We start from the raw sequence: 12262 nt of genomic DNA, 5'->3' as shown, positions 1-12262 counted from the left end.
GAATAAGAATCCGACTGAATGTTCTAGGAGGAAATCTAGTTTCCTCTAGTTTCCTAATTAATCAGCCCATATCTACATATGGGCTTATTAATTTTTAAGGAAGTGGTGGAATTTCACAGATGATTAAATGTCTGAGGTTTTAATGATTAAATGTCTGAGGTCAGAAGTATTTGTCTTCATCTGTTTGTTCTTGCAAGCAAGGAGGAGCCGTTCTAAAACAGGATCATAAATGATGTCTGGAGTAGAAAGGCTCTCTAAAAATGTCATGATCTGAGCACTCTTTTATACAGTAATTCCAGACACATTCCCCCCGAGGCAAGTAGGGTGAAGTGCCTTGCCCAAGAACACAATGTCATTTGGCACGGCCGGGAATCGATCTGCGAATCGATCTGGCAACCATCTGATTACAAGCCCGATTCCCTAACCGCTCAGCCATCTGACATCTGAATCATTATTTCAAATCAAATCAAATCAAATCAAATTTATTTGTATAGCCCTTTTTACACGCAAGCATGTCACAGAGGGCTTCACATGCGCCCATAGAACTGCCCCTCAACCAACCTAAACCCTCAAGGAAGACAAGGAAAAACTCCCAGAAAAACTCCCACCGGGAGAAAAAATGGAAGAAACCTTGGGAGGAGCAATTCAGAGAGGGATCCCCTCCTCCAGAGACGGTTGGTAAGAGAGAGGAGCAGAACACAAGCTAAACATAGTCATACAGTGTCAATGGGTTTTGAAACACCAAAATCCATTGTTCGGCTTTATAGACGTTGGATGGGACCGGGAAACTCGCTGTTGGCCGTCATGGAGACTGGATTCCGGGTGACGACCTGGTTCAGCGTTGGCAGACCGACGACCAAGCAGGTCCTGACAGCTCAAACCCCCCACACCACAGGGAATGTGTGGGGGGGGGACAGAGAGGAGAGCAGGGATTAGAGAATGCCAGGAGCAGCTAACAGTTACAGTCAAAATAGAATGAGATCCCCACCGGTCAAGTGTGGACTAGTGCAGCAATTTAACAGAGCAAAAAGGGTATTTGATGCAGCCCCACACACCAAAACAACGACAGCCCCCCTCAGTTGGAACATGAAATCTGTTCCAGGGGAAAGAACTCTAAAGTAGGTTATACTTATACGAATAAGGATGAAAACAGCCAGTCCCCCGTTGTCTCCAACTAGTAATAAAAACTATAACAGTAACAATATACAGCAACGGAACTATAATAATAATAATACTAACAATATACAGTAACAGGTTTACTTTATTTGTAACATCTAGCTGGGCAATGTGAACATAAGCTATAATTAAAATTTAAAAGTTACATGTGATACACACATAGGCAAGCACACATCCCAGGTTTACATAGAAAGTACACACATACTTCCCTTTAACAATCATAGAATTGACTAAACAAGAACGTTTTTAATCTAGTTTTAAATGTCGAGACAGTATCAGCTTCCTTAATTGAGATGGGTAATTTGTTCCAAAGAAGAGGTGCTCTATATGAGAACGCCCTACCTCCAGCAGTTTTTTTCTTAACTTTGGGTATTACCAGATAGCCGGCATTTTGAGATCTTAGAGACCTTGCGGGGCAATAGGGTGCAAGGAGACCGGAGAGGTACAGTGGTGCCAATCCATGCAGAGATTTGTAAGTTAGTAGTAGAACTTTGAAATCAGCTCTGGCTTGGATAGGGAGCCAGTGTAAAGAGATAAGAGTCGATGTTATATGATCAAACTTTCTAGTTTTAGTCAATAGTCTAGCAGCAGCATTTTGCACCCGCTGTAAGTTTTTTAGGTAGGTAATTGGGAGGCCAGAGAACAACACATTGCAGTAGTCCAATCGGGACGTAACAAAAGCATGTATTAGTTTTTCAGCATCATCCTTTGAGAGGAATTTTCGTATTTTGGCAATATTACGTAGATGGAAAAATGCTGTTCTGGTGATTTGCTTAATATGGTACTCAAACGAAAGGTCTGGGTCCATTGTGACTCCCAGATTTTTTACCAGCTGGCTTTGAGATACTTTGACGCCGTCTAAGTCTAAGGTTAGATGGGATAAATTATTTCGGTGTTTTTTCGGACCAAAAATTTGAACCTCGGTTTTATCCGAATTAAGAAGAAGGAAATTTGCAGTCATCCAAGTTTTCAACCCGGAAACACAGGTTTCCATAGCATGTGGAAATTCTCCCGGCTTTATAGACATGTATAGCTGAGTATCATCTGCATAGCAGTGAAAATCTACCCCAAAACTTCTAATTATGTTTCCTAAAGGCAACATATAGAGAGAAAATAACAGAGGGCCTAAAACTGAACCCTGTGGTACTCCGTATTTTACAATGGAGCTCCTGGATGAGCAACCATCATAGTGGACATATTGTGATCTATCAAATAGATACGATCTGAACCACTGAAGTGAAGTAGCAGAAATCCCAACATAGTTCTCCATACGTTCCAGGAGAATCTCATGATCTACAGTGTCAAAAGCTGCACTTAGGTCTAGAAGAACAAGGACAGAGCTAAAGCCCGCGTCAGAGGCTAATAATAGATCATTGACTACCTTGGCTAATGCAGTTTCAGTGCTGTGGTGAAGACGAAATCCAGACTGGAGAGGTTCATAGAGCTGATTTGAGGAGAGGTGCTCAGTGAGCTGTTTTGCCACAGCTTTTTCCAAAATTTTGGAGAGAGATGGCAAATTTGAAATGGGCCTGTAATTGCTAAGACAACCTGGATCCAGGTTTGGTTTTTTAAGAAGGGGCTTGATAATAGCTTGTTTGAAATCGTCAGGGACTTGTCCAGTTACAAGAGATTCATTAATAATACTAAGCATGGGCGGTCCAATAATATGGAGAAGTTCCCTACAAAGTTTGGCAGGGAGGGGATCGAGAAGGCAGCTAGTGGGTTTCGAGGAATCTATCAGCTTGATGAATGCTTCCATAGAAATAGGGTTAAAGTGAGTGAGAGTCTCAACATGCAGAATGCTGGGTACAGAGGGAAAATCAGTGTTGATGGCCACTCCTCCAGGACTAGTCTGTAGTTTGTCCCTTATTGCATAGATTTTTTGGTCAAAGAAATCTAAGAAATCATTGGGAGAGAGATCTGAACTAACACAGAGTGTACTTTTCTTAGTGAGTTTTGCAACAGTATCAAATAGGAACTTAGTGTTGTGTTTGTTCTTACTAATCAACTTAGAGAAATATTCTGATCTGGACCTGATGAGGACTTGCTTGTACTCTATTTGGCTGTCCTTCCAGGCCAGGCGGAAAACCTCCAATTTAGTGGTACGCCACTTACAATCTAATTTTCTAGTGGACCACTTGAGAGTGCGGAACTATTTCAATAGTTCATGTCCATCAAAAGAGGAACTCTTCAATAAACAAGAAAGTGAAAAAGCTCAATATTAAAAACATAGCTTGAGACAAGAAAGAAGAACTTGTCAGCAAAAATATGGGCATGTATGGGCAAAACAACCAGGGTTAAACAGTCAAATTTTAAGATGTTTGTCAGCCAACGGAAACTTATGCGATACTGTCCTAGGCCAAAAGGTTATGCTAGCTTTACAGAAGTTAAAACCTCAACGATAATTGTTCTAGGCCAAAGAATATTATAGACATCCTAAAGAATAGTAATTTCTATTAGAAGTATCACCCTTGAAAGAGCACAAATGTGTATTGACAAACTTAATCTCACATTGCAAATGTCACCCATCTGCCCCTGTTAACGTAGCCTACTAATGTGTCAAAACCCGCGCGTCAACAGCTACAAAAAAGGTGTGACCAAATGACTGATAAAAACTGTGCTGACTTACAGTAAAGAAGCATATGACTCAATTTAGAAGCTGGTGGTAATTTAAGGTATGTGTTGAACCTGTTTCATGAAATGTGGATTAAGTCTAAACTCAAACAAAAATGTACGAACTGTACATGTACGATCAAAGCAGTTTTCTTGTCCTGCAACTTGACAACTGGAAGAACAAGAAAGAAGCCTTTGCCTGTGTTACACTGAGTCAGGCTACTGATACTACTACTAGACCAACACTGCTACTACTTATTATTAATACTGTACTACTATTCCAATTATGTTAACTAATTCCACTGAAACCATTATTGGCCGGCTTTCCCAGATTCGTTAAGAAGCTCTTAACGCTAAGAGCGTCTTAAGAACGTTCTAAGAGCACTCTAGAATGCTCTTAGAACAATCTTAAGAAGCTCTTAGCTTTAACAAATCTGGGAAACCCGGCCATTATTATTTCTACTACTACTACTATCACTGCCACTACCGCTACTTGATACATTTCTCAATGCACAAAAATACTATGTTTTTGAGCTTTTAGTTGTCAGCCTAGAAAGTACAGTTGTATGAATAATGTTGAAGGTTTTTATAACATGCATACATTCCTAAGGACATGTCAGTTAAACTCACCAGACTTATTATCGATCAAGTCAAAGCCCAATGTCTAAAGACACTTTGTTCAGTGGCATTTCTGCTTTGGAATTTCCTCTAGTGTGTGAGTAGTTTCCATTGTTGTCATGTTATGCTTTTGAAGGAAGTTTGAAAAAACATGCTCAAACAGAAGAGTCTGTTTGCACTGATACTGTTATTATGGACTAACATCATGTAAAACAAATAGAAAGAAGACTTAGGTACATGGAAAATACATTTTTAATGAAGCAGGTGTTTGCAATCGAAAAAACATTACTTGCTCCTACTTTCACATAGAAAGTGACTAAATTCATCATTCATCCTCATTAACAGAATTATGGAACAGACCTCAGAAATGGCTACATTTCCCTTTTCTAATCCATAACTCCACAGTCACCCCGCCAAAAAAACTAAAACAGACAAGTCGAAAAACTTAGTCCATATTTAGTTTGACAAAGACCTCCGTTGGGTTGTGGAACATTCGTACAGGAGTGCAACAAGCACATTTGCTCAACATGATTCCCATAAACATTTCACAAGCAGAACAAATAAATATAGAATGCAAAAAATGGAATAACAAAAAGCAACGAAAAAAAGAAATACAAAAATGTATCCACACCTCTGAATGCAAATGCACAGAATCACCTCCCCACACTCATGGCGATTCAATGGATCAGTTTGCCAAATGATGATTTGAAAAGGGTGAATTTTTTTCTAAAGTGCATCAAAAGACACCATTTCAATTTTAAAACCTTTCCATCAAAATTCATTTCCCAGCTTGATTTTGGCCATATAAATTTGGCCCCCCTTCTGAACTCACAAGAACCTGACTTAGCAAACAAAATGAAGCAAGCCTGACTTTAGGATCATAAAGAGAAAGGGTTCAAGCGCTTCCAATCATTCTTTAAATTGACTTGGTTTTTCCTAAAACGCATTACAGATGTTTACTGCTTACAATTGTTAGCCGTGCAAGTCCTCCCCAGGGAGTTTTCATGAAAATGCATTTCTGGAACCCCTGCCATGTGCCATGTTCTTTTCAATGATAATCTGGCACTGGCAAAGCACACTCAGTTGCCCAGAACACAGACAGAGAGAGGGAAATGGGGAGAGTGAAAGAGGTGGTAGCACAGAGAGAAGTGGAGGGGGTTGGCCGGAATGCTCTGTCGAGTGACCTTCACATTCTGCAGATACGGTAGTTTAAGCCAGGCAGGCAAACAGAGCCCTTCCAAATTAAACAGATTAGAGACAGAAATACTATTTACAGACCACATGTCTCCATTCTAATTAAGCCATCTTTACAGTATGTACAAAGAAACTCCCTTTGCCCTCATCCTCGCCTTTCAGTTGGCACGAGCAATACGCGACTCTGAGCCAATGAAGTTGATCATGGTCTGAACCAGCTCAGGAAGGTCGTAGTCATGCTTCCAGCCCCAGTCATTCCGTGCATTGGAGTCATCAAAGTTCATGGGCCAGCTGTCGGCTACAGAGGGAAAAGAAACAAATGTCAATGTCCTGTTCCGAGACGACCCAAACATTCACAGCCTCTGGATCATCTGTGGTTTGGTATCTACTCTTTAGGTTAAAAGGGAGGTTTTTAATACAGATTTGAAGTAAATATGTTGCCTCAGCACATACTTCATAGACAAAGATTTGAAAAGATAAGAATCGGACAAGACTATGTTTTTTAAAAATTTTATTGGTGATGTGTGTGCAGTATTTACCGATGGCTTGTCGCACTTGGTCGATGTCGTACGTGACCTCCAGATCGGGCATCTGTTTCTGGACCTCCCGGGCGAGCTCTTCAGGGGTGAAGCTCATGGCGTTGATGTTGTAGGTCCTCATGCTCAGCGAGTCGGCAGGAGCCTCCAACACCTCCAGCGTGGCGCGCAGGCAGTCATCAATATACATCATGGGTAGCCGTGTGTCGGGCTTCAGGTTGCACTCAAATTTTCCTGTCTTGACGGCGTCATGAAATATCTGAACGGCGTAGTCTGTTGTGAGGGAATGGGTGAAGTTTGATAGATGTGAGGAACATGAGGGTGTATTGTGTTGGATATTACATTTTTACAGCACAAAGGGCTCTGATAAGGTTCTCCAGTGAGTAGAAAGAACCGAACATCCGGATTAGCGACAACGTAAAACTATTATTATTCCGTTTTATGGAGGTGTAAATGAAGTGAGTCATATTTTCAAGACCTAGTTTTTGTGGGATTTTTGTGGTTATATTTGAGATGACAAAACCTTGATGTCAAACACTGTAGTTCTACTGGGATGGTTGATCTTACTGAACCAAATGACAAAAGTTGGATTGATTTCAGGTACAAAATAATTTCTGTAAGATTACAGTTGAGATGACACAGTCTGACACCTGCTTTAGTTACAAACACCCCCTCCTTCAAGAATGAAAGCGGGGTCTGACGTATGGGAGGGGATGGGCTCAAACATGAGCTAGCCCCACCCAATGTAATCAGGGTAACTAAAAATACAACTGGCCATGAGAACTTTTTGGAATTCACAGTTACATAAACCATGTGACAAGCTGATGTCAGCAGGGGTCTGTCAGAGTACGCAAATAGAGCAATATGGAGAACCCGTGGGCACAGACGCATGTGATTGGCTCACCTGTCGTGCCCCCGCCTGGCTGGGAGTCAGCAGAGATTATTCCAGGGTAGCGCAGACAGCGGAAGTCCAGGCCATAACGGTGGTGGTAGTACTGAAAGAGGTGGACACACAGTGGAATAACAGTCAGATTTCAGAGTCTACAGAATGAGTGATAACAAAAATTACAAGGGTCTTAAAGTAGGAAGATGCAATGCAATTTGTCCAGGTATACATTTTTGCATAAATCTAAAATATTTTCGTTTTTTATCCACTGGCTTTTAACATTTTGAGGGTTTTTCTCAAATGTTAACATGTTTAAAAAGGTCTAAAGAAATGAATTTTGGTTTGATTAGATTCCCCAACCGCATCCACTATCTTCCACATAACATAAATTGATTGACCCCAACACCAACCAAGCCTCACCTCGCCCATAAGCTCTGCGTGGACTTTGGAGACACCGTAGATGGTGCGTGGTCTCTGCACGCAGAGGTCAGGGGTGGGGTTACGTGGCGAGGTGGGTCCGAAGGCCCCGATGGTGCTGGGGACGAAAAGACGCAGGCCATGTTCAGCTGCGATGTCCAAGATGTTGTGAAGGCCTGAGAAAAACGGAATGGGAGTCGGTTAGGATCTTAAAACACCTAGGTTTTAAGGAAACTGCAGTCGTAACTGTGGCCTGTGCTCACCGGTAATGTTGACGGCACGTGCCAGGGGTACATTGGCCTCTCCAACAGCACTAAGGAGAGCGCTGTAGTGAACGAGCCAAGTGATGCGGTTGTTCACCACAATCTCACGCAGGTTCTTATAGTCCAGGATATCTGAGTAGATGAAGGGACCTGAGGAAAAAAATGGAGGGAAGGTTTAAACAACATCGCTCACACTATGACAAAATGGCCGGCTGCCAGAGAAACTTAGAAGTAATTACTTCATCTGCTCCCCCATTTTTGTTTCTGTGCTGATCCCATATTTTTGTTCATAATAATTCTTCAGATAGAAGAACACCAGTGCTATCTGGCCCTTTACATGTGTTAGTATGAAGATTGCTGTGCTCGGGGTGACACATCATGTTGTGTCACCTTCCTATTGATCATGTTGTGTCATCTTCCTATTGACCTTTCTTTACAACCCCCCCCCCCCCCCCCCCCCCTTCCCCTAAAATCAACACCAGTGTTTGTTCTGCTCTCAAGTACGATTCTGGAAAACTGCTGCCCAATATATATATTTTTAATTGTTGCCAACGTGGTATTATCTGTTGACATCTCACTCTAATGCTGGCTTTGGCACACATGTAAACCATTAACTGATTGCATGCGGGCACTTGAATTTGGAGTATCTGTACTGGCCATGATACAAGGTTTTACATATTTAAGTAATCTAAGATATGTGGGTGTTTTTAAAGCATATCAACCCCAATTATTTCCTAATGTATGTATTTTACATTCAAAGCATACATCATATGTCAATTATTAACAATAAAACTCATGATGTGTGCATGTGTTGGAGGGTGAGACTCACCGCTGTGAAAGACATGGTTCGGAGGCTTCCGGATGTCAGACAGAATCACATTGTTGTTTCCAAAGCGCTTTCTGGGGACAGGAAGCCACATTTCAGACGGGCGGTTGTGTCAACTTCATGGTGCGTAATCGAATCTGATGTAATCACAGTTTTTACAAGACTAAAGAAGTCACACACTCTGCAGTGATCTTACCTCAACATTTTGGCCAGCCCCACTCCCAGCTGTCCCAGGCCACCTGTGAGAAAGAAAGAGAAAGATGGAGTGAGTGCGGACGACCAGAGTTTAGAGGACATCCTTGACTTGAGAAAGACAACAACACTTGGTTAGATCAAAATCTGAATTATGTGAGTGTTTCCATGGTGATTGGAATACGTCACACACACACACAGAGAGAGAGAGAGAGAGAGAGAGAGAGAGAGAGAGAGAGAGAGAGAGAGAGAGAGAGAGGGGGGGGTCTTAGTGGTTGAAACCTCACACAAGACACACATGGGTGTTTCTTGTGCCAAGCCTGGCTGCACATACAGTTCAGCTATCTGAACATATACTGAGTTTGCCACCCCAAGAGTAAAGTCAAGTTTAGTATATTGAGTAAATCGGGTGTACTTGTCACACAGTCAGTTTTGTAATGCCATAGTGCAAATAATGGCAATACAATCATAACAAAATATTGTCACTTATCATGTCCCTTACCTGTGATGAGCACCTTGGGGTGGTCCGTCTCAGAGAACGACACAGAATGGAAACTGGCATCAGACGTGACCTGGCGCGGGGAAAAGCTGATGCTTCTCACGGCCACAGTCAGAGGCTGGCACCCACACCCTGGAGTGAGGAGGGCCTGCTTGGCCACCTTGCTGAGGGCTCGAACTACAGGCATCTTGACAGTCACCTATTGAAGGGAGAGAGCAGCATAAGAATGAGCCATGTAATGCTGCAGCAAAGATCAAACAAACGTTTTCTTCAGTCTACCATTTCCTTTTTATTGTTTATGAGGCAATCTCACACAATTCCAAACGTCCACTTTGTTCACTGTTACGTTTGAGACACTGTTTTAAAACAAAAATATTTTTTACGCAGAACAAACGTGTCGTTTCATCATCTGGAGAGTTCAGGACGCATTGTACAGTGAGGTGTTCCAAACCAAACATGGCAACGGGAACAGTGCCAGGGAACAAAGAAATGCCAGTAAACGAGAAGGAAATAAATGAGCAGACTCACTAAAACGAGAATAGAGCTCTAGCTTACTCTGCAGGGATTGATATTATCGAAAAGTTTGCATTTACAGTTTAAAATCCGAGTTCCATGCTGTAGCCACCAATATCCCGAAGTGAAATAAGGTTTAGATAATTTTCAACAGCCTTGTAGATCTACGTTTTTACGAATGTTGACACAAAGTGAGCGCATTATTAGAGTGCTTCTTTAGCATAATGGCTACATTGTTACGCAGAGAACGTGATCGCTGGAGAAGCAAAGCATCTTTGAAAGAATGCACTTTCAGACGCCCATATATGCATGCTGTTGTTGAAAATCAATATCATATTGAACCATATATATATATATATATAGGCTATAGTCCATTATATATAATAATTTGTATAGGTTTGATCTTACCTGAAAGTCTGGTGAGTTTCTGAAAAAGGAAAGAAGTAAGTAACTTGAGAGCACTTATACTGCCCTGCCTTCACCGTCAGCCAATCAGAGCAGGAGGAGTGGATATGATGATACTGTATAGTCTGGAAGAAAACACGGCCAAGTTGTTGAAATAGTTTTCAGCAGGTCACGCAAAATTGACCAGATTAAAGTCACAAAAGGACCACGATACACCTCTTTTTATCTGACAGGATGTAGAGTGAATATAGCTTATCTGTCCCTCAAATAATAAAGCGCAATGTTGCAGCCATAGGCCTACTGAAACCTAATTATGTTCTTAATGAACAGACACCGTCCTGAACTGCCCTTTCATCAACTGGCCAAATTCCCACTTTACGCAATTTGGGTTAAACGGGCATAGTTGCCAAGCAGTGGCCGTTGGATGTGCTAATCAAGTATAATACGCTGGTTGCGTAACCAGCCTGTGTTTGTCTTCATTATGACTCCACTGGCTAATTGGGTGGACTGGCTGTGATTTGCGAAGAGGTCAAAGATTCTTTAATCATATGGCCTAGGCCTATTTTATTTGACAGTTCGCTGGGCTAATCTGCCGTAACCTATAATTAAAACTAGACAAAGATTTGTATGCATGTTCGAATAAAATTCTTATTAATTACCTTCTCTCCTCTGTCATTTTTGGTGTAATAGCTACTGATTTAATTTCTTATTTTATAACTGAATGTAGCAAATGCGCTTATCTAATCAGTTGTCTTGAGGGGGAGGGTCGACATTTCCTTTTGTCGTTCAACGTGTAGACTAGGTTTATCCGTTTCTACTGACAGCCAGCCCCGAGCTGGGCGAACAGTTTTACAATAGGCCAAGATCTTGGGCCGCCGAGAATTCAGACAACAGACATTAGTTCTATTAGTCACAAAGGATGAAGCGATATGGAATCCTGAATCCATGTCGATTTTTTTTCTCCAATATTAGCATATTCATATCGTAGACTATAATTTATAAATGAAAAGTAAATTGAAGGCGGTCTGCAAGTTAGACGAACCAGACATTTCGTACATTTAAATAAAAATATATTTAACTCACCAATAGGTTTTATAAAAACAGACAAGTGGACGTCCCTATCCTCTGTGCTTAGATACGGATGCTTCTTCTGGAGGTTGTCCTTATACTAAGCAGTCTATCTGACGCCACACGTGTGTTATCTCTCTGCTATTGCATCAGCTACGGCTTCAAGCTATATATCAGCGGCCATTTGGTTTCAAGGGAAGCCGGCTTTTGCTCGGATTGGCGGACACTCGGAGGTGCGGTTCAAAAAACTCAGAAACCACTCCCGCCACACGTCACTGGGGGCTCTCTTGGTTGTGTCACTGCTGCGCATGACGGTGCCACGCGAGTTCCAGACTCTGAAACAGTCAGCAAGTGGCGGGAGGACGTGAGAGCGGTTTTCGTAAAGAGTAGGTGGTGTTCAGAGGACGGAAGGTGGCCTGTGTGAAGGAGAGTTTGGCGTTTGATGATCAAGCAAGTGGTGCACATGTTTTCCTCCAGGCACCATGGCCACACTGGCAGTGGTCCTTCCACGCATCGTGTGTGTGTGTCTGTGTGTGTGTGTGTGTGTCTAGTGTGCATAGTCCACTGTATCTTTTTGGCGTGTGTACTAACTGTACGTCCAAAGCCCTCTGTCTTGGTTTCCAGGATTATTCACAGTGTAATATAATACCTGGAAAATTTGAGCTTGTATGACCTATAGGTCTCACAATAGACATGATACAATACCCAAACCTTTGATAAACTAGAACAGGTTAATACTTTTGTGGTTGCACATTCACATTCAGGAACACCAGATTCTGAGACAGTAAAGCAAAACAAAAATGTGTAAATATAAAATGTGACAATGAACAGCCTTAGGTGAGTTTCTCCATTTAGAGGTACTCAATAATGGTTTGCTGTGTCACCATAACCTCTGTTTGACTTTGACAGGAGAGAATTAGGAGAGCATGGGCCAATGAACTGTGGTTCCATCAGGAAGGAGGCGGGTTTTAATCTTAGCAGGCATGTGAGTGGTCGACAAGATCACACACCCCACTTCAGATAACATAACATGAAACAAGACTCCAAACTGGTGAT

At 41.9% G+C, this 12262-nt stretch overlaps 1 protein-coding gene across 1 annotated transcript; it reads right to left on the bottom strand.

Moving 5' to 3' along the window:
* Positions 1 to 4641: 4641 nt before the first annotated feature.
* tdh (L-threonine dehydrogenase) lies at positions 4642 to 11355 on the bottom strand. The gene is made up of 10 exons (XM_047021260.1): positions 11222 to 11355; positions 10142 to 10263; positions 9224 to 9419; positions 8726 to 8768; positions 8533 to 8603; positions 7704 to 7853; positions 7444 to 7616; positions 7042 to 7132; positions 6141 to 6410; positions 4642 to 5899 (listed from the first exon to the last, which is right to left on the bottom strand). Exons 3-10 carry the CDS (start codon positions 9405 to 9407, stop codon positions 5760 to 5762), a joined length of 1122 nt encoding a protein of 373 aa, XP_046877216.1. The 5' UTR covers positions 9408 to 9419; positions 10142 to 10263; positions 11222 to 11355; the 3' UTR covers positions 4642 to 5759.
* Between the last annotated feature and the right edge of the window lie 907 nt (positions 11356 to 12262).

Source organism: Hypomesus transpacificus, chromosome 6, assembly GCF_021917145.1.
Source record: "Hypomesus transpacificus isolate Combined female chromosome 6, fHypTra1, whole genome shotgun sequence".
NCBI lineage: Eukaryota > Metazoa > Chordata > Actinopteri > Osmeriformes > Osmeridae > Hypomesus > Hypomesus transpacificus.
Note: the sequence above shows the minus strand (reverse complement) of the source record. Positions and strands in the feature narration are given on the sequence as shown.